This window comes from Sebastes umbrosus, chromosome 2 (assembly GCF_015220745.1).
Source record: "Sebastes umbrosus isolate fSebUmb1 chromosome 2, fSebUmb1.pri, whole genome shotgun sequence".
Classification (NCBI taxonomy): Eukaryota; Metazoa; Chordata; class Actinopteri; order Perciformes; family Sebastidae; genus Sebastes; species Sebastes umbrosus.
The window spans coordinates 36,771,904-36,793,931 of record NC_051270.1 but is presented as its reverse complement, the minus strand read 5'-3'; the positions used below and the strand labels follow the sequence as shown (position 1 = coordinate 36,793,931).

At 40.0% G+C, this 22,028-nt stretch overlaps 1 protein-coding gene across 1 annotated transcript in view; it reads left to right on the top strand.

The window, feature by feature from the left end:
• Positions 1-22,028, top strand: part of LOC119500673 (protein kinase C-binding protein NELL1-like) — a 384,179-nt gene that overhangs the window by 331,268 nt on the left and 30,883 nt on the right. The window contains exon 15 of the mRNA XM_037790521.1: positions 9,348-9,443. Within this exon, the coding sequence (XP_037646449.1) occupies positions 9,348-9,443 (96 nt within the window). The remainder of the gene's footprint in view (positions 1-9,347; positions 9,444-22,028) is intronic.

Here is a 22,028-nt window from a genome sequence, read left to right as displayed (position 1 = left end):
CCTTTTAGTTCCATTTGGTCACCAACTCCTGAGAAAAGTCTTTGTTAAACTTTCCTCACCAGTACAGTCTCTAACATTGTCTGTGAGCTGTTTGGTGATGGGCAGGTAGTCTGCAGTGGGTTTGTCAGAGCATGTTGCTGCTGCTGGAGTTGGGGTTGTTGAGAGTGGCTGACCTGAATGTCAGACTAAAAGAAAGATGTCAGCAGTGCTTGAATGCTACTGAGACGCGCAGCAATACAATCCAAACCCACTCTGACCTCTGCTACGGCTGTCACCGTCTTCACAACCAACCGTCCTTCCAGCAGCACAGACAGCCACCAGCCAAACTGTCTTTACCAGGCTGAGTAATATCAGAAATACTACCATGATGATTTACTCTGTGTGTTTATGTATTCATAGTAACACTAGGGGCCTTGATTGATCACTGTAGATATAAACTACTTCATATTTTGACAGGAGATTTGTGTGAAATCATTGGCTTCCTGTGGCCATTATGCTTAATTAGGCGTGCACGACAAAAATAAATTAGACTTCATGCATAAAACCATAGGAGGTTGCAATTTAAGTCTCACACATAAGTAGATTTATAGATTTTTTAGAAACAGATCTGTTCAAAATGGACAAATGAGACATCTAAAAAATGCTCCCGAATTATCTTTTTTTTTCAAAGTACTGCTGTCATAAATTTCGGCGAGACTGACACATTCAATACACATACCGTAAAAATAATAATGATTTGTTGGTTTATCATTATGAACCCCAATTTGTGCCTCTCATGTTTTAGTGTTACAGTACCTCAAAGACTGTTCTAACCATCTGGATGGAAATATTCCATCTGCTGCACGATCAAAAATATTTTTAACCCATTTCCGACGTTGCAACTCAATTAGTTTTCCTAATCCAAACAAAGATGGTAGCCGGTAGCTGGGCAGAAAACAAAGTGAAAGGGGTTAAAAAAAAAAAAAGATTTCATCATGCAGCAGATTGAATATTTGTTTTCATCCAGATGGTTATAAGAGTCTTTGAGGATTCTGAATCTCTATAAGGTTTGTTAAACAACCTACTGAGTTTTTCAAATGTTGCCATCTTTAAGAGAAATGCTGACCACTTTAACTCAAACAGGATACTAATGCTAAGACATGAGAACCTTATCATGTAACGTGTCCTGTCATCACTCTGCTGTCATCAACTGTCTCTTTACATGCATAAATGAGTAAAGGGAGGTCATTCCGGTTTATGTCCATAGCCCTTTCTTAGTGCTCCAAACTTCGCCTTCAATCGCACAAAAGCACATTCAATCACCATTTGGCTTCCACATGTTTAATGTGTTCCTGCTTTGGCCTCCTGTGATTGTAACATTTTTCAAATGTTAAGTGTTAACAAAACGTCAAAAAGCCGGAAGTCCGCCATCTTTGTTACTGTTTGTGGCGCATGCTCACAACACGCATGCGTGAAATGAGGAGAGGATGTCAACGTTTCCCAAACGCTCTGTTTTACACGTCCGCACCGATACAAAGTAACCGGAGTTTTTAAAAATATCTGTTTTTGTGACCCAAAACTCTGTTTGCATGTGGACGAGAGGCCAAAACGTAGAGGAAAATAACCGTTTTTAATAATATCTGTGTATGTGTAGACAGGACCTGACTGACTGTCTTTCTCTATGTCCTACACGTGTTTTGAGAACCATTCATCCAATCTACTTCACACTTGGCGGGTGTATTTCTGCGGACCCAAGGTAGTGCAGTGTTGACTTTGATGCAATTTGGCCAATAGGTGGCGCTGAAGCAGCATCATCATCTAACTATAAAGGAAAGAATATCTGTCTGTCCGTGTATGTATGACTACCCTTCGCGTGTTTCGAGAACCGTTCATCCAATCAACTTCACACTTGGCGGGTGCAAGCAGCCGTGCTGCGGTTCACGACAACACTGCAAGCAGCACTTCTGGGGGCCAAGCAATTGGCCTTTTCCGGACAGGTATGCGCTCCGCACCGGCACTGCATTAGTATTGCAAAATACAGCTTTAAAGGGGACATATCATGCTCATCTTCAGGTTCATACTTGTATTTTGGGTTTCTACTAGAACATGTTTATATGTTTTAATGTTCAAACAACACATTATTTTTCTCATATTGTCTGTCTCAATATCCCTGTATACACCCTCTATCAGAAACGCTTCGTTTTAGCGCATTTCAACGGAATGGCAACGGAATTGCATTGCTAGGCAACAGTTTGGGTCCATGTTTACGTCCTGTCAGCTGATGTCATTCACATACACTGCAACAGGAAATAAACTGGGACACATTTAGTATGTTTACATTTAAAACTGTGAAACTGTCTAAATATTGTAGATTTGTGACATCACAAATGTACAGAAATCCTGACGGCTTGTATCAAACGCACAGTTTCTGAATACGGGCTGTGTGTATTTATCTGTGGATTGAGCGTTTTGATACTTTCACAGTATTGACAGTAGGCTATATATCACTTAAACGGAAATCAAAATCTCACTTTTTACAACATGGGACCTTTAAAGTCTTGAGATTTTAATTTATAGATGAGATCATTATCAAGAGGCTTACAATGTCTCAATGCAGTACATCACTGGGCTGTGCTATTCTTCATGGGAAGCAAATTATTAGCTCAGTTTTATTCTACCACAGAATTCAAAATGTCCCTTTTTTCTCCTTTCGTACCTACTTGAATTTGCGAAATATCCATTGGCTTTCTCTGTGATTTCCCTGCTCTTAATTCTGAGATGGATCCTTGGATGCCCAACGACCGTGAATGTGGCTGTTAGCTACGGCACAGAGTGGAATGATGCCATTCTCACCACCCACTGGAAAGCAATCTAGGCCCGTAATGGGAAACTCAAATAGCAAATCTGTAGATATAAGCATGTCTCGGGAAGTCACGAGTCAGCAACAGGCTCAGTTAAGCAGTGAGATAGTTTAGCTGGAGGTCACAGGGACTACAATGACGGAGGGCAGTCTCCTCCTCTAAGCCTCAGCACAGACTATCTGTCGCTGTAGCGGAGGTCCTGGTAATGTAATGTGGAGGGAGAGCAGAGGGAGGAGCTGGAGAGGAGAAATGGGGAAAAAAATTGATACAAGGCACATGAAGAGGAGAGGAAGATGAAGGACGGAGCTGAGGGGGTGGTGAGATGCTCTGTATAAGTCAGTGGTGGAGTCTTTGGAGGCTTGAGATATTTCCAGCAACAATGGAGCAGGATAGCGATCAGTAGCATCAATGGTAAACATCAGACTCTGGTGTCACAAGAGGATACATACTGTAGAGATCGATTTCTACAACCACAGGAGAAGGAAATGGAACAGAATACATTGAAGCTATACCGCTCATCTTTCTGAGTTTGTTTTTCTACTGTATAGGATGTGAATTACCGCTCCTCTTCAGCGGTATGTGACGGTCCCTACTGGGGTTGTTGAACAGCAGCACCGCATTTTTTATTCACTTCTCAATAATATCCGGGAATGGAAAAGCATCACACATTCACACTATCACGCTTTCTATGTATAGTCAATGTAGAAAAAAACCTACAGCTGAATACAAGCAGTTCTCCTCTCAGAGAAAGCCCTCAGAGAGAAACACTATGAGGCGCCGGATGTAAAAAAGATTTGGTTACAATATTCTTGCCGATATATATTTTAATATGTAGCTAACTTTCCTCACATTTGAGACAGAAATTCATGTAAACACATAATATATATAATAAAACATAAAAAATAGGGCTGTCAATTGATCAAAATATTAAATCGAGATTGATCGCACATTTTTAATCTGTTCGAATTGTACCTTAAAGGGAGATTTGTCAAGTATTTAATAATCTAATCAACATGGGAGTGGGCAAATATGCTGCTTTATGCAAACCTATGTATATATTTATTATTGGAAATCAATTAACAACACAAAACGATGACAAATATTGTCCAGAAACCCTCACAGGTACTGCATTTAGCATAAAATATATGCTCAAATCATAACATGGCAAACTGCAGCCCAACAGGCAACAACAGCTGTCAGTGTGTCAGTGTGCTGACTTGACTATGACTTTCCCCAAACTGCATGTGATTATCATAAAGTGGGCATGTCTGTAAAGGGGAGACTCGTGGGTACCCATAGAACCCATTTTCATTCACATATCTGGAGGTCAGAGGTCAAGGGACCCCTTTGAAAATGGCCATGCCAGTTTTTCCTCGCCAAAAGTTAGTGTAAGTTTGGAGCGTTATTAAGGCTCCGTCCCAACAAGCTAGTATGACATGGTTGGTACCAATGGATTCCTTCGGTTTTTCTAGTTTCATATGATGCCTTCACTTTTTACTTTTTGTGTTAATGCATATACGAAATTAGTGGCGTTAAAATGAATTTGCGTTGCGTAACTTTGACAGCCCTAGTAAAAAAAAAGGAAAATGTTCCATCTTAACATGTGTCAGGGACGGTGTGTCCGTGTTTCCGCTCGTTACATGCAATATGTTTTTTTCAAAATAAACTTCTGTGTTCACAGGATACCTACAGTTTCCGCTCATTACATGCATTTAGTGTTGTTGTTTTTTCAAATTAAACATCCGTTTACTTAGTTTTTATGTTTACTTGGTTTAGGCAACAAAACTAGGCTTCTTGATTAGGTTTAGGAAAACTTTGTGGTTTGGGTTAAAGTACGAACGTTTGTTACGTAAGTTAAGTTACGTAAGTTAAGAAGTCAACATAAATAAGTCAACGTTGACTTTTGGGTTTAAAATGGGACATGAACCCTCCGGTGAAAGTCATGTGTTTGACCCATCCACCACCCCGACCTCCTCGCTAGGTGGACTTTCTCACTCTACGTCAGTTGCTCTGAGCGTCTAACAATGACGTGGATGGGTTTACATCGGGGTGAGTTGAAAGGGTGTCTGGGTATCAGACGCCGAGGGCCACTGACCAAGCGTCGGTATTCGACAAGTTGGGAGTGAGAACGGGTTGAAGAAACACACGACACACCCACCCCCAGTGAAGCTTTGGAAGTCATTAGTTCAGCACGCAGGCGGCATTATGCTGATGGTGGTGAAATGATAATTAGAGCTGGAGATAGATTGAGTCAATATAAGTGTAATTAATTTTTGAGTGTGAGGTTTATTAGTACAGAGGCAATCAGGCTCCTAATGAGGGCCTGATAGAACTTCTTAAATAGTGGAACCAGTCAAATTAATAGCTCTAATAGCTTCTGGCATGGGACTCTGCTTTTATTTATTGCACTTATGCATGCGTTTGTATATTTAGCACTTGTTTTTTTCTAAACACCAGGGTGATAATTTAGGCGGATAAATTGTTTTTCTTTGCTTTAATAAACCAAAGGGAGACAAGCTGCCGCACATACATCACACACACACACAGATATTACACTCACACACCCAATGTATGGGACTATAAATAGATTTTTCAGCCCATTAAGGCTCATCTTTCAAATCGTGTCATTAATTAAGCTTTGAAATACTCAAGCAATTTCTCTTTAATGAACTTGCTCAATTAAGTCTGCCCTCTTTTTGGTTTAATCCTCCTCGCTTTAAGCACTGACTAACTACTCTTTCTTTCTCTCTCCGTCTCTCCCTACACACTCGCTCTTCCTTTTGTTTTCTGGAGTACATTCGTCTGCCGACTCTCCTCACCCTTCCCCGTCTCCTTTGTGTGTTTGTCTCAGCCATGTTGATGCATCACACCCTGTGCACTCACAGAACAAATCATAGTCATTTGCACTGCCAGCCTGTTTCCAACAAAAGGTGGGGAGATAGTTGTACACACTTAATCTTACAAGTACACACACACATCGATAAGATTCTCAAATAACTGCAGAGTAGACATGTGAAATGTCACCTCATGAATGATGCAGGTAGCTCTGTAGGCGATCAACAACAATGTGAATATTAGAACCAAAGTGTATCTAAATCTGACTGGTGGTGGAGCAATAATGGCCTGTCGGAGTTCAACATGCTGGCCAGGTTTGGGCTTTATATATGGACTTTAGGCTTTTAGTCCTGTCTTTGAGACTGTCCTCACATTTTCCAGTCAAGTGACCTCTAGTGGTGGGGCAAATAATGAATATCCTTTGTAGTAGCAAAGGTAAAACATGTATAACCTCTCAGGGCTTGGTCACATCAGCATTTATAACAGCAAAGCTATTAATTCAACAACACAACTAAATTTTTACTGCGGCTGCTTCCGGTGAACGTATCCTCATACTGTAAAACAATTTGTAAATCTTACGAAAAGTTATTTTGTTATTCTTGGGAAATGTCCAGCAACACGAGCGATAAGTGCACTTGTGCAAGCCACTGCGGTGTTTAGGAAACAAAACTTCTTGGTTAGGTTTAGGAAAAGATTGTGGCTTGGGTTAAAATTATTAAGGAAATGGCGTTATTTGAAGTACGGAAGTTACGTAACAAATATGTCAACGTTTGGGTTAAAATAAGTACGGAATCGGCATTACTTATGTACGGAAGTTGCGTGACTACTAAGTCAATGTTTGGGTTAAAATAACTACGGAGGTTGGCGTAACTTAAGTACGGAAGTTACGTGACAAATAAATCAATGTTGACTTCTGGTTTCACACGGGACTCAAACAGTAGTCTCTTGGGTTAAAGTCTGTTTTTAGACCCCACCCATCCACTCCGACCTCCTCCCTACTCGCCATTTGTTGCTCTTTATACTACTTGTGCAAGTCCTTGCAGTGTTTAGGAAACAAAACTTCTTGTTTAGGTTTAGGACAAGATTGTGGTTTGGGTTCAAATAACTACGGAAGTGGCGTTAATTAAGTACGGACGTTACGTAACAAATATGTCAGCGTTTGGGTTAAAATAACTACGGAAGTGGCGTTACTTAAGTACGGAAGTTACTTGACAAATAAATCAATGTTGACTTCTGGTTTCACACGGGACTCAAACTGTGGTCTCTTGGGTTAAAGTCTGTGATTTTAGACCAACCCGACCTCCTCCCTACTCGCCGTTTGTTGCTCTTTATACTACGTCATGTCCTAGCTCACAATTACGTGCATTACATACAAATTGATTATGTGGGTTATATACAAATTATAGTGCATTACTTTCCGAAGCAATAGCTAAGAACAGTTATTAGAATAGCCTGTTCTGGTATGACCCAGTATTTACTGTGGGAAGGAGGTCTAAACTAGGTCTGGATGGTCGATTGTAGGAAGTGTATGATTTTGTTAACGGAGATCACGGTTAGCGCCCCATCTGCCATCAACACTGGTTTATTTTCAGCCATAAAGACTAAGCTGTTCAGTCTTTTTTTGGAACAGCCATGTGGATCGTTTTTGGAAGGCACTGACAAATTATCCATTTTGTCATTTAGGTAAACATAACTTGTATTATTTGTATGCATGGTGCCACGGCCTTACCAGCAACACTGAGCACTCATAAAATACATCGTAGAAGAGAGAATGTGAGGTAGCAATTCCATGAATGCCAGGATTATCACATTTCTTATATAGTATAGTACAACTGTAGCTCAGGTGGTAGAGCAGGCACAGTCCTTGACACTCATCTTCAAATGTGCTCCTGATGTTGCATGGCAGCTCCGCCACAATCAGTGTGTGTGTGTGTGTGTGTGTGTGTCTGTGCGTGGGTGAATGTGAGGCTTTGTAAAGTGCTTGCACTCTTCTCAAGATAAATGTGCTATATAAAAGTAGTGCACTTACCTTGGAGCCGAGCTCGAGTATCCACAATAAAATCTGTTACATTCTCGTGCTGTCCTACCAGTACAACAACCAAGCCTTTAGATTAAACCCACTAAAGAACAGATTATAATATTCATTTCAGTTTTGCAGGAATAGCATTAGGTGGCAGAAGCTTTACAACTGTTAATTTCAACCAATGCTTTCAATAGACAGACAACACAACATTGTGTTCTACATGTTTTCACTTACTTGTTGAACGTTTCTGCAAACCAGGGATACGTTGAATGCCGACATTTTTGCATTCGGTCAGAGCGAGTGGAATAGTTTAAAGAGCGAAAAGAGACATGGTGGGCAGGCGGGAGAGGAGGTGGATGGGTCCAACAAACACAGGACTTTCATCCAGTAGACCGTTGTTCGTGTCCCGTGCATCACGTTACAATCAGCTGTTCGTTCGTGTCCCGTGTTCACAACGTTCAGTGTCATTTTCACTGTAAAAACATAGTAGTTTTAAGCCCAACCATGTACTTCTTTCCTAAACCTAACTATAATGGTTTTGTTGCGTTGTTATGGTTGTCACATTAGTATTTGAACACAAATCATGATCTTTAAGTAATTTTATTGCCTAAACCCAACCAATCATTTCACAATGTTGGCATTGCATTTCTGCAGGCATGATACAAGGCTGATATGAAACGTATATGAAACGTATATTTGGTTCAGAAACGCCAATGTATCTGCGGTTTACAGAAACGTCCGATGCCAAAAAATGTTCTGGCAAGTGGGTTGCTGTATCCGGTGTAGCTCCACAGGTAGGCTACAGAAAGTCAGTAAAAAGCCATCGACTGAACAGTGCATTGGAAGTTTTGATGCTACCAGCTCATTAAATATTTGTCTGGAATGCCTTGTAATAATTTGTAAAAAGTGAAAAGCTGTGCAAATGTTTTTTTTTTCTTCATCTTGTGGTCAACTGGGGGACACAGGAACTCCACAACATGCTGAGTAACATTATCATTCATTTAGAGAGTTGTTTTTTTCTGTCCTCTGATTAAATGTCCTCTGATTAAATGTTTAATCGATTGACAGCCCTAATTTAAACACATTGATAAGTGCATCTTTTGAAAAAAAAAAAAGACAGCACTGTCTCCAGTCTTGCTCAAAGACGTTTTTACCAATGGGGCCTTTTTTTAGCATCACTTACTGTAACTCTGATTCTTTAACACCCACATGGAGAAGTTGTCATGTAGAGGATAACCACTTTAAAAAAACTAATTTCACATCAGACACCCTAGAAGACCCTTGAAGTGAATCGATCAATGAATTGGAGTAGGACGGGTTACAGTTTGGAGCTGTGTATCAGGTGATGTCGGTAATGGTGAAGTGCCTCTTTTCAGATCTCGTGATAATATTTTATCAGGTGCCAGCTCCATGGCGCTCCACATCTCGAGTACACACACACACACATATAAAGATAAAAACACCAAAAAGATATGAAAGTATGACAGTGCTTTTAAACATAGTCAGAGGAACCACTTTGCACTTTCTAATGCCTTCATGAAACCTTAAACAGCATGAATTCAAAGCCTTTTTTTTTGTGCGGCTGCTGCTGTGATATCCAGGATATGAAGACAAACTGAACTATAATCCATTTCTCTTTCTCTTTCTAGCTTTCTGTGAGGAGGGATGCAGGAGCGGCGGGACCTGTGTATCTCCCAACACGTGTGTCTGTCCCTCAGGATTTACGGGACGCCGCTGTGAGACAGGTAGGAACTCGCCTGACCCCCCTCACCTGTCCTGCTTGTCCGGTTGTCCCTCCTAATTAAAGCTCAGCTGGAGCATCGAATTGTTTTTTATCGAGTTCAGAAGTGACATCAGAGGAATGGTCATTAGGTCGGTGTGAGGGCTCAGCAGTTGCCCTTTGTCTCTCTCTCTCCATTCTTCTCTCTCTCTTACTCACTCTCTCTCTCACACACACACACACATGCACTTTAATGCTCCATCTCTAAAGCCGTGTGTTTAAATTGGACCCATGAGAGCTGTAGACAAGGACAGCTAATTCTTCTCTCCTCTCCTCCTCCTCCTTTCTCATTCCCTCCTTTTCCTCCCATCCCCTCCTCCATTTTCCTTCCTCTCTCCTCTCCTCCATCCTTTCCTCTATTCCCGTCTCCACCTTCCTGTCTTCCTCACCTTCTTCCTTTTGCCTCCCCCGCCTTGCTCTCCTCCCCTCCCACTTTTTCGCTACTACCATTTTTTCCTCCTTTCTCATCCCCTCTTTCCTTTCACCTCTCCTCCATCCTTTCCCTATGTCTTCCACTTCGCTCTTGCTTTTCCTCCTCTTCCTTCATTTCATCTATTACAGTATCGTCCCCCCTTACCCCTTCCTTCCTCCCATTCATTCCCCTCTTCTCTTTGTCTGTCTTCACCGCTTCTCTTTTCCTCCTCCATTTTCTTTCTGTTTTCTCTCCTTTTTCCCCCCTCAGCTTTATTTCCCTTCTTTCTCCCCTCCCTCTATCTTTCTTCTCGTCGACTACTTACCCCTACTCCTCTTCTCCTTTTCTTTTCCCTTTCTTCTTTCCTCCATCTCTTCATCATCTCTTCCTCCCCTCTCCTCTTCTCCTCTCCCTCTTTCCACCTGTGCTTTCTTTCCCATGCTCTTCTCATTTCCTCTCCTTCCCTTCTCCTTTTTCTTTCCCCATATCCTCCGCTGCCTCTTCTCGTCCACACCTTTCTCTCTTCTCCTCTCATCCTCCCCTTTGCTCCCCCATTGTCTTCTTCCTGTTTTCCTCTCATTTATCTTCCTCACCTCTCCTCACCTCACCTCACCTCACCTCTCTTCTGTTATTAAGCCTTTTATCTCTGCGGTCTCATTTTACAGAGGTGATCAACCTGCTCTCATAGAGCACCACAGTCACAGGTCAGCTATTCGAGCATGTTCGCCATGGTTTCCCTTTAGATGCAAGGTTACACTTACATGTGCACGTTATTGGAGACATAAATTGCTCTGCATGCGGGTACTGTTGTCGGTCCTAATAGGTTCTGTTAATGTGTAAAGCAGTGTGCTTGCTGTAGTCCCCCTGGAATACATTCGCTATCTTCATCACAAGTTTTGTGTTGTCTGTGGATAACGCTACGCGGAAAGCACCAGTCACCAGGGAGCGGATCATATTAAGTGTAAGAATTACACAAAATGTTTCTTTGTGATTAATTCTGTATTGATTTTGCAAAAGGATAATGAAAACTGTGTCCCCCCTCCACAAGATTACACATTGTATATGGCAAATTAAACCATGATTAAACTTAATTAGGTTAGATGGCACGTCTTAAAGGCACAATGAGTAGGATTTGTCGGTTGCGGTTTGTAAACACAAAATTCAAAGTTGCCCCCCCCCCTGTTGTCAGTTTGACAATTTGCCTCGCTATATTTGAGTTTTTTTCCGCGCTGTGTCATTTTCGTAGCTTTCTCTTGGATGTGGGCTTATGATCTGGCACTTTTTTTGGTATGTTTTTTAGAGAGGTTGTCGCCAAGAAACGTCCCGACCACAGCGAAATAAGAAAATGCAGTTATAGAGCAGGGTCTCTAGAAGTGTGTTTCTAGTGGGTCATAAGTGATGGTTGAGAGATATTATTTTTGTATCAGTTTATATGTTCTCTATACGATATCCAGAGCATTAGTATATCAGCCAACAACTATTGTCTATGTAAAGATATAGACGAGTAATGTCTACCTGAGCAGAGAATGAAGTTGTTCTCCCCCTGTGTGTGTCGTAATCCGAGCTTCCTCAACTCTCACCTCACTTACCTCAAATTCAAGGAAATACAAAATAATAATAGTTCATGTCACTTTGTAGTTAAATCATAAACTTCTTCTTTTCTTTCCAAACACTTTTTACGTTGTTGTGGAGAAAATAACCCCAATACTAACACCAATTCAGATATACTCTCATGTCTGAGCATATGAACTGCTGAGAGGTAATCATTGGCAATCAGCGTGCAACACAGTTTTATGAAAGCAATCAACCACGGACTAATTAACCTCCCAATAAACAGCATCAAATATCTATTAATTAATTAATGTGGCAAGCTAATTCCTCAGTGCTGCTCTCTGAAAAAGACATTTCATATCCTGAACGTAACGTTTCGACGTTGCAACTTGGCACGGACTTTACATCTGTGCCTGTAAATTAAATTTTGATGACCAACTAAATGCAGGATAGGTTTGAAAAATGACTTCATTGCATCTGCAAAATGGTTCTGTTGCTTCTCTTTGAACCCACTTTAGAGGGGGTGAGGGCAGGAAAAGATTATGCAAAGAAGCAAATAAAGTGAGGAGCGGATGAGGTACAGAATGCAGCTTTCCTCCCTAGGAAGCAAAATATAGACTCATACCTCTAATGAGGCTCCTCCCTGTGGCCCTCTGGCTGCTGCCCGAGGCTGCTACAGATGTGATGCAGTGCAAAATCACTCTGTCTCTCTGTGTCAATATCGGTGTCTGTCTCCGGGTGTCAAACTGTTTCTTCCTTCATGTATATATACCATTTGCAGAAGCTGCAGAACAACAGGTCCTGCTTTCTACTAACCGTAGGCTTACATATGCATCACCAATGACCAGATAACATATGAACCAAATCCTTAAAGGTGCTAAATGTGATATACAGAGCGTTAATATAGCAGCAAACAACTATTTGGCATGTAAAGTTATAGGAGTAATGTCTACCTGAGCAGAGAACGAAGTCACTATCCCTCTCTGTGTGTTGTAATTCGAGCTTCTCTGTGCTTATTTGACATAGCCAGGCCAGCTTAAGGACAGGTTCAGTGCATGTTAGTGCATCTGCATTACCCTCATATGGCGATTACAGCCGATAACGCGGTCCCAACCAACGGCGTTGTCGCGGAAGCAGCGGTATCAAGACAAACTGACAATGGCTTTTGAACGAAGAAAGAAATAAACTAACAACTACTGTACTGTAAGTCTGAGAAACATACAGTGCAAACCATGGCCTATAAACAAAGAAACGTCTGTGCTTCAGTTGGTTTATGTGTTTTTGTGAAGGAAGCGCCACATCATGGTGTGTCATGGCAAACATTCTGTAGCCTTCACATTCATTTTATGTAGCAGTTTGTTGTAACTGTAAAGTGTTTTCTCAGTGGTCAGTTCAGATCATGGGATCATAGGTTAGAGGTCAACCAGGAAATGCTATAGTGTTTAAGAATTTCTCCATGCGGTCAGATTGAAGGGTTCTCTCCCTTTTTTCCTTTACCTTTGTGCCTTGGAGAGCCTTTGCTTGTAAGTTTTGCTACTTCTTCTGTGTTTTGTCTTAATTTGCATATAAATAATTTGGACTTCAAACGTTTGGATTAAAAACAAAGTAATTTGTGATAATTTATTTTGCTAAACTAAGCCGAAAATGTAGTTTCTTGTCATAGTGTGTGCATGGAGGCTATTTATAAGCAATGGAAATTAATTTGTGCTGTATTCTGAGAACAGTTTGTAACAAAAGCATTGTAAAGTTGTATTGTTTCAGTTTTACAATGAAAGAAGAAGAGAAAAGAGGACTCAGGAAAACACTTTAACTTTACACCTGTTTGTTAGCTCTCTGTCAGTTTGTGCGTAGTTGGAACACGCATCAGGCACAGAATACCCTGCAATTGAATGAAGGCCTGTTTACACTGGAATTTAGTGACTGGAAATTAGCTGGGAACTAGCTGGGATCGGGCTGGCAATAGGCTGGAAGTCGGCTGGAATTGGAAAGTATAGGTGGCTGAATCTGTAGCACGTTTAACATCTTTATATCTAACTAGAAATGGGTACATTCTTTGATTCCGCTGAAAACTTGCAGCTGAAATATTGAGTGCAGCATAAATGTCTTAAAATGCTGATTTGTGTGTTTCTGAAATGTGTTTGTATAAGTAATATTTCAAAATGAAGCTGTGGCGGAAGTTGAAACACTGAAAGAGTATTGAAAAGGTTTCAAGTGTCTATGAAGCATTAACAATACGGTCTATATCACAGCTACTCATTGTATGTGTTTCTATTTCAATCAGGAGAGACAAGTGAATGAAGTTTAGAGAATTGTTTATTATGTGATAGTGTTGAGCTTAGACTCTACGGGGAGATTTGTAATTGAGGGGCGTCTGCCCTGAGCAGCAGCAGCAAGATAAATCCCCCATGGAGTCCAGACACTGGTGATGGTGGCAGCAGATGATTCTGCTGAGACTGGTAGGCTGATGGGGAGGTGGAGGGGTGCACGTAACAGCAGCATGAACGTACTAAAGGCAGAGAGAGAATCTTATTTAAAGGTCCCATAATGTACAAACTGAGATTCTCAGGCCTTTTACATTATAAAGCAGGTTTAAGTGCTTTATAAATACTGTTAAACTATCAAAACGCTCAATATACGAGAAATACACACAGCCCATATTCAGAAATTGGGCGTTTGAAACAAGCCGTTAGGATTTCTGTCCATTTGTGATGTCACAAATATACAATATTTAAACCATTACACGGTTTTAAACGTAAACATTCTAAATGTGTCCCAGTTTATTTCCTGTTACAGTGTATGTAAATAACATCAGCTGACAGGAAGTAAACATGGACCCAAACTGTTGCCTAGCAATGCAATTCCGTTGCAATTCCATTAAAATGCACTAAAACGGAGCGTTTCAGACAGAGGGTAAATACAGGTATATTGATGCACGCAGTATGAGGAAAATAATGTGTTTTTTGAACATTACAGCATGTAAACATGTTCTAGTAGAAACACAAAATACAAGTATGAACCTGAAAATGAGTATGATATGGGACCTTTAAAAACAGCCAGCAGCAGTATGATAATAATGTAAGGCTAACAATGTAGGTGTGTCACTGTGCTATTGGATATATGTGACCAGCTTATGAGAACAGCTGATTGCACATGTTATGTAGGCTAAGTAAAATGGAAGTAAAGTACTTAGATGTCCTTAAAGTGCCTTCAGGCTTTGGTGGAGTTTTGCTGCAGGCACCATGTACGAGCTTTACAGAAGTTTCTTGTTTTACCTCGGTGCACTACATGTTCTCTGTGACTGTCTCTGAGTTTCACTCTCAACCTGTCTCTACATCTCTGTTGTCTGTCTCCACTTCCATCTCCCTCTCTCTTTTCCTTCCTGTGTCACATCACAGCTCCACTGACTTCTCTCCTCGGTGGTGTATATACTGTAGCTCAGCGGGAGGTTAAGAGCATCTAAATATAAAGCCGATGGGAACGGAGCCGATCTCTTTCATCCTCTCTCCCACATTGACCCGCTCCTTGCCACAGATCCTCTGTTTGATCCTTGGGGTTTATTTTATGAAATACTTTACTCCAAAAGGATCAAAAACTGAACAGCTGACCTAACGACGAACTCCCGGTTCACACATTGTGAAGTACGTACTACTTCTTTGTCATAGAAGTCAATGTGATGCACACACTGTACTGTAGAATATGTGGTTGGGATAGAGTTGATGCATTTTGTGAATCAGGTGCCACAAGTTTGCTTCAGTGTGACTGATATGTCAGGATATGGACAGTAGCAGCAGCAGTGGGGGGAAAGGCGTTTCCAATCTGTATAAACGGTATAAGGTGCGTTTACTGTATACTGGCCGTGAAGAAATCTCCAGTCAGCCTTGTCTCTTAAAAATGACGTTCCCATGCAAAGGAAACTGCATTGTGAATTCTGTTTTGAGGGACGTATCACTAATGCGTTTGTAATGATAATCTGTGGAAGTCCGTGTAGGGAGGAGGTCAGGGTGGTGGATGGGTCAACACAAGACTTTCACCCAGGAGACAGCGGTTTTCTCCTGTGTGAAACTAAAAGTAAACTAAATATTCACTTATTTTAATTTATGGCCGTAGCTTAATAACTTAAGCCAAACCATGATGTTTTTTTACCAAACCTAACCAACTAGTTTTGTGTTTTTTTGTACGCGATAATAACATGTTAACGCAAATTCGATAATAATTCCTTTAACGCATTAATGCAATTGATCTTTTGGTGGTTGTAGCGGGCTCAGTTTGAAAGCTAGAGTAAAGATACTGGTATCATTTGAAAATAAAGACGTACAGGTTGCATTTATTTGTCGTGTCAACAGCAATTCAGTGATTATCTTTAAAAATGTTTTTTAGGATCTGCTTCACACTGGAATTAAGTTGTTTAAACACTGTTGAAACATCAGTTATATGTAACCTAGATCTATGAATAACTTGTCTTTTGACCTGCAAATCACCACATCTATGCTTACTAGCTCAACTTTTAAAGACCTACACACACCTAATCTCCTTCCTGTTCATACTGTATCATGACAACAAGAAGTTGCTGTAGCAAACAGACATTTTATAAGAGGAACATGTTAACTTGTGAAAATATCAGTAGCTGTATAGCGCAGCATGCATTCGTAAGTGCTCGGCTGTGTCCTGTGGTCACTTTAACTGCTCCTTTAATCCGGCAGGCTGTTAATTTTATGCACATTTACTGGTCACAGACTATCAGGTAGCAACAAGCACAGACCTTGTTTGTTGTTTCTGTCTGAAGGCACATTACTGTAAATGCCCCTCGTGACATTTTCCGCGATGTCATTTCAGTAGGTTAGTAGGGCTGAGATAAGGGTAATTATGTAAAGCTCGGCAGGCCGGAGGATTCTCCCGAGAGCTCGGGGATTATTTTAACTATGTGTGGATTCATTCCCGTTTCCTCCGTGAGCCAAAACTCACAGCTTTTCTCAGTCCGGGCTGTCATAAAGTCTTCACGTACCCCCGTTGGGAAAATCCACAGACGGGGCAGAAGTGAAGCCCTTGCAGAAAGTACTAAGTGCTCTCGTTTGCATTGTAATGGAAGGAAACAGAGGGAAATGTGATATGCTGTCTGGCTGCTTTCCTTCCTGTGGCTGTAACAAAGATTGATGGAGTGTATGTGTGTGTGTGTGTGTGTGTGTGTGTGTGCGTGTGTGTACTCGAGCATATTGTACTTTATACCGCAGGAAGGTCACCTGTCCACTTGACTGCAAGAGACAAAGCGTATGGAGGGCTGTTCACACATACGCTTCTACGTGCACACCAGCTAACAAATAGCTTTATAAGACTATTGAGCAACAGGAATTATTGACTGTGTGCGAATGAAATGAGCTTTTATTACATCTCAATAAAAAGGTCTTACTAGGCAAGTGATGAATGGGGTTTTAAATAACATGTGCTCTCTATAAAAAGAGATTCAGAGTCCTGGTGGAATTAGTTATTTATGTGCTACACAATTGGTGCAGTGGATTATCACGGGTCTCCGATCATCTTTTCAGTTCAGGTTTTCAGTTTCACCTCCTCTTTTCTTATTTTATAGACTTTTTATTGTGACATGCCCTACTATGCCTTTTTATGACATTTTAATGTCATGCTATACAATAATTTTTTTATATTTTATGACATACTACACTATGACTTTTTTATGACATACTATATTATGACTTTTTATGACATACTATATTATGACTTTTTATGACATTTTAATGGCATAGACTATGACTTAATGACATACTATACTATGTTTTTTTAATTACTTTATGACATACTATGCTATGACTTTTTATGACTTTTGTATGATGTACTATACTATAGTTTTCATGGCATTTTTATGACATTCTATACTATGGCTTTTTTTTCGGCATACTAAACTATGACTTTTCAACGTACCATACTATGACTTTTTTGTGACTTTTTTTCAACATACTATACTATAACCTTTTTTCGACATACTATTCTGTCTTTTTTTCAACATACTATACTATGACTATTTTTTCGACATACTGTACTATGACTTTTTTGACATACAATACTAAGACTTTTTCAACATACTATAATATAGACAAAATAATTTATACATAGTATAGTATTGTTGAAAAGAAAAGTCTTTACCTTACTCAATACTATAATGTGACTTTTATGACACTGTGACTGTTTTTGACATACTATGACTTTTTCATTATATTATTCTATGACGTGTTTCCGACATACTATACTATGACTTTTTTTTTCGACATACTATATATTACCTTTTTTTCGACATACTACACTATGCCTATCTTAGACATACTATACTATGGCTTTTTTTCAACCAATTATACTGTAACTATTTTCGACATATTATACTATGACTCTTTTTCAACATATTATACTGTGACTTTTTCAACATACTATAATATCCCTTTTTTTACGACTTACTATACTAAGACTTTTTTTGACATACTATCCTATGATTATTTTTTCGACATACTACACTATGACTTTTTTTGACATACTATAGTATGACTTTTCTTTTTTGACATACTATACTATGACTTTTTTTACATACTATAATGTGACTTTTTTCAACATACTTAATAATATATACATAGTATAGTATTGTCGAAAAAAAAGTCTCTTTACTCAATAATATACTATAACTTTTTTATGACTCTGTTTTCTACATATTATACTATGCCTTTTATTTCGATACTATACTATCTATAAAACAGTTGACAGGTACCGGTTGGCCAGAAGGGCTGCAGCTGAGGCAGTCGCAGAAGCAAAAACCTGGTTGTGGGAGGAGTTCGGGGAGACCATGGAGAAGGACTTTCGGTTGTCCTCAAGGAAGTTCTGGCAAACCGTTAGACGACTCAGAGAGGGAAAGCAGGACTCAGGCTGTGTTCAGCAGGCGAGGAGAACTACTGACCCGGACTGGGGATATCGTTGAGCAGTGGTAAGAGCACTTTGTTGGTCCTAAACACGACCAACACGTCCTCCGTAGAGGAAGCAGAGTTTGAAGACTCAGGGGAAGGCTTGTCCATATCCTTGGCAGAGGTCGCTGAGGTAGTTGGGGGAGTCATGGAAGTTTGCCTGTCCAGTGTACATGTGTTTTTTACAGATATGGATAAACTTAAACTTGACTGGTTGGCGTGACAAACTATACTATGACTTTTTATGACTTTTTCAAAATAACATGCTATACTATAACTTTTTATGCCTTTGCGTCGACGATAGCTATGGCTGGAGGCATTATGTTTACGGGTTGTTCAACTGTCCGTCCATTCTCGTGAAAGAGATATCTCAGAAACACCTGGACAGAATTTCTTCAGATTTAGAACGACCACCCTGACTCAATGATGAACTAGATAGATTTTGGTGTTCAAAGGTCAGTTCAATCTCATGTCCGCCCCATTGTTGTGAACGTAATATCTCAGGAACATATCGAGGGAATTTCTTCAAATTTGGCGCAAATGTCCACCCTGACTCAATAATGAACTGATTCGATTTTGGTGGTCAAAGTTCAAGGTCACTGTGACCTCATGTCCATCCCACTCTTGTGAAAGCAATATCTCAGGAATGCATGGAGGGAATTGTGTTATATCTGGCACAGATATCAATTTGGACTTGAGGATGAACTGACTAGAATTTGGTAGTCAAAGGTCAAGGTCACTGTGACCTCACAAAACAGGTTTTTGGCCATAACTCAAGAATTAATGTGCTAATTATGGCAATTTCATAGAAATGTGTAATAGGATAAAATGGTGAAGCAATGAAATTTGAGACAGACATAGATGTAAACTGCAACTTGACTGGTTGGCGGAGGCATACAGTATGTCTAGATCAGTCTAGACCAGTCTAGACCTGCTCTATATGAAAAGTGTCTCGAGATAACTAAATTCAAGTTTATGACATACTATGCGATGAAATCCATTTTTAATGACATTTTTATTACTTAATATACTATGACTTTTTATGACCTTCTATGCTATGTCTTTTTTATGACTTATTATTTATATTCTATGACGTCTTTATTCCTCTGGCCACGGCTGTCGTTGGCACGGAGGCATTGTGTTTTCAGGTTGTCTGTCCGGTCCATTCTTGTGAACGCGATATCTCAGGAATGCCCAGAAGGAATTTCTACATACAATCACAAGGCGTTAATTCTAGTTATGACATATACTATAATTGTTTTATGACTTATTTTTTTATGACATAATACACTGATTTTTTATACCTCCGAGACGACCGTGGTAGGAGGCATTATGTTTTATATCCACGCAGACTCTCCGCCGTTTTCTACTTTTTTGTTTCGGCTCACTGCGGCAGGCTCGTTTGTTTTGGTTTTTGAAACAGATATGACGTCACGTTACTCAGACTACAACAATAAAAGCGGTAACTTCCTTCTACCTCCGGATAAACTCAAATTAAGCAAATATATCGATTCTGGCATTAAAAAATGGATTTCAAAATCGTAACAACAAAAAAACCCTGATACATAGGTGAGTCGATTTTTTTTTTCCCCCACACCTACAAATTTCTGTACTTATTCCAGATGTGCAAACTGATTCTGCTGCACTAAATCAACACCGCTTCTTGCACAGCTGTGTTGGGATCAGGTGATCTGACAGTCAATAACATTCCACTGTTTGGCACTAAAGAAAACGTCTTGGTTGTTTTGTCTGTGTCATTGTTCTGCTGTATTGTCCTATAGTAAGTTACTGTTCCTACGCTGTTCACCCAGTATAGATTGAAACACCTTCACATACTCTTGAAGCTGAAAGTAGAGGGTTTAATTGCATAGTCATTGTTTTAAATGTAGTACTGTAGTGTACAGAGTCAAAATAATGACACACGTGTCACTGTCCTCTGTGAAATACAGAGAAGCCAAAGATAGATGAAACTGGGAGAGGCAGAGAAATACATGTTAAATATCATATTTCTTAACAGACAACAAAATGAGTATTTCTCTCTCAGAAGATAAAAGAAGAATTGCAGCACCTCCTATACCTCCCAATTAAAGTGGTAGCATTTTGTAGTAGCAGTGAAAAACATCTTAGTTATAATGAGCCACTTTTCATAAATTATGGACATATGCGTTGGAGAGCAGGGCAGAATTATTGTTATTAGGAAGGCTGGCAGTTGTTTGTGCACTGTAGATGTTCCAACTGGGCGTTATTGCTTTTGTGCCTTACAAAGCTCTCTCCACAAAGAACATAAACATTTCCGTTCGTTTATGCAAAACAGGGAAGTGTTTTGCATGAGACTCCATACTGAAGGTACAGAATGTGGAGTCTGCAAACATGCAAAAGTAGAAAGTCTGTACATCAGCCAATTAAAAAAGAATGGATGAGTGAATAAATAACAAATATTGCTTCATTTTGATTAAATCATTGTGCCATGATCCTAATTTGCACAAAGCGCTGTGCATTACTTGCTGTGACAAACAAGTAATTTGAATAGTTACAGCGACAAATTATACTACATGGTGTATATTAGAGCTGCCGACAGCTCGTTGTCACCACAGTGACCAATCGCTGCTGTGATCTGTAGCGTTAAATGCAGGGTTAAATAAAGACAGTGTTTGGACAGAACCCCGACAGCTTTGCAATCATAAAATGTTCAACAAATATAATATGCCATTAATAACATAATTAGTTTTGCAAGGCTGTTATTTTCTCTTCATTGTGATTCTTATTTCAAGATGCTGTATATGTGTTTCTTCACTGCCTACCTCTCTGAATGCCTTCATTCTATGTGTATATGAATTTTAAGCTAACAAGAGACTGTAAAGTCAAACAGCCACAAATTAAATTCAATACATTATCTGATCTGATCACAACCGAGCTACACCTTTTTTGTCACTGGTGCATCCTGTTTTTTTGTCACTGGTGTATCCTGTTTTGTTTGTTTTCCTTTGTTTTCCCAAGGACCAAGGAGTATTATTAAATGAATTGCCATATTTGAATGTTATGTCATTGTTCTGGTTTGTGCCTCAATCATTTTTTTTCCTTCATAAAAACAACACTGTTGGAAAAGAAAATCCTCACCGACAAACAGCTACAGTACAAACGTATCAGTACAAGTACAAAAATGGACAGAGCATAGAATTAGAATTTAGGAGTAGATCGGACATTCACATTCAAATCAGTGTAGGTCAGAGCGGCAGCCATATTTATGTACCGTTGCCATAGCGATCGTCGTAGTGGACTGACTTCTGCATAAACAAAATCGATTTGCGGCGAGTCACGGACTCCCTGAGGTGAGGTTTTGCAGTAACGACGACTAAACGAGTATTAACGTTACGAAACACAGAAAATGTAAATGAGTCAAATTACATTGTGTTTCATCCACACACTTGTCACAGCGGAGGAAAAAACAGTGCTGTCGTCAGATGAGGGACAACTTTGTTCGGTTGGTTTTCTGTAAGCAGTGTGGCGTTGGATCATGGTGGAATTGGAAGATAGCTGGCTAGCTAGCGGACAGCTGGCTGGGTTGGCTCTTAGGCTGCACTGATTAGAGAAAATGAACAGAACAGCGGCAGCACCGGGTCTCAACGGTCCCTCT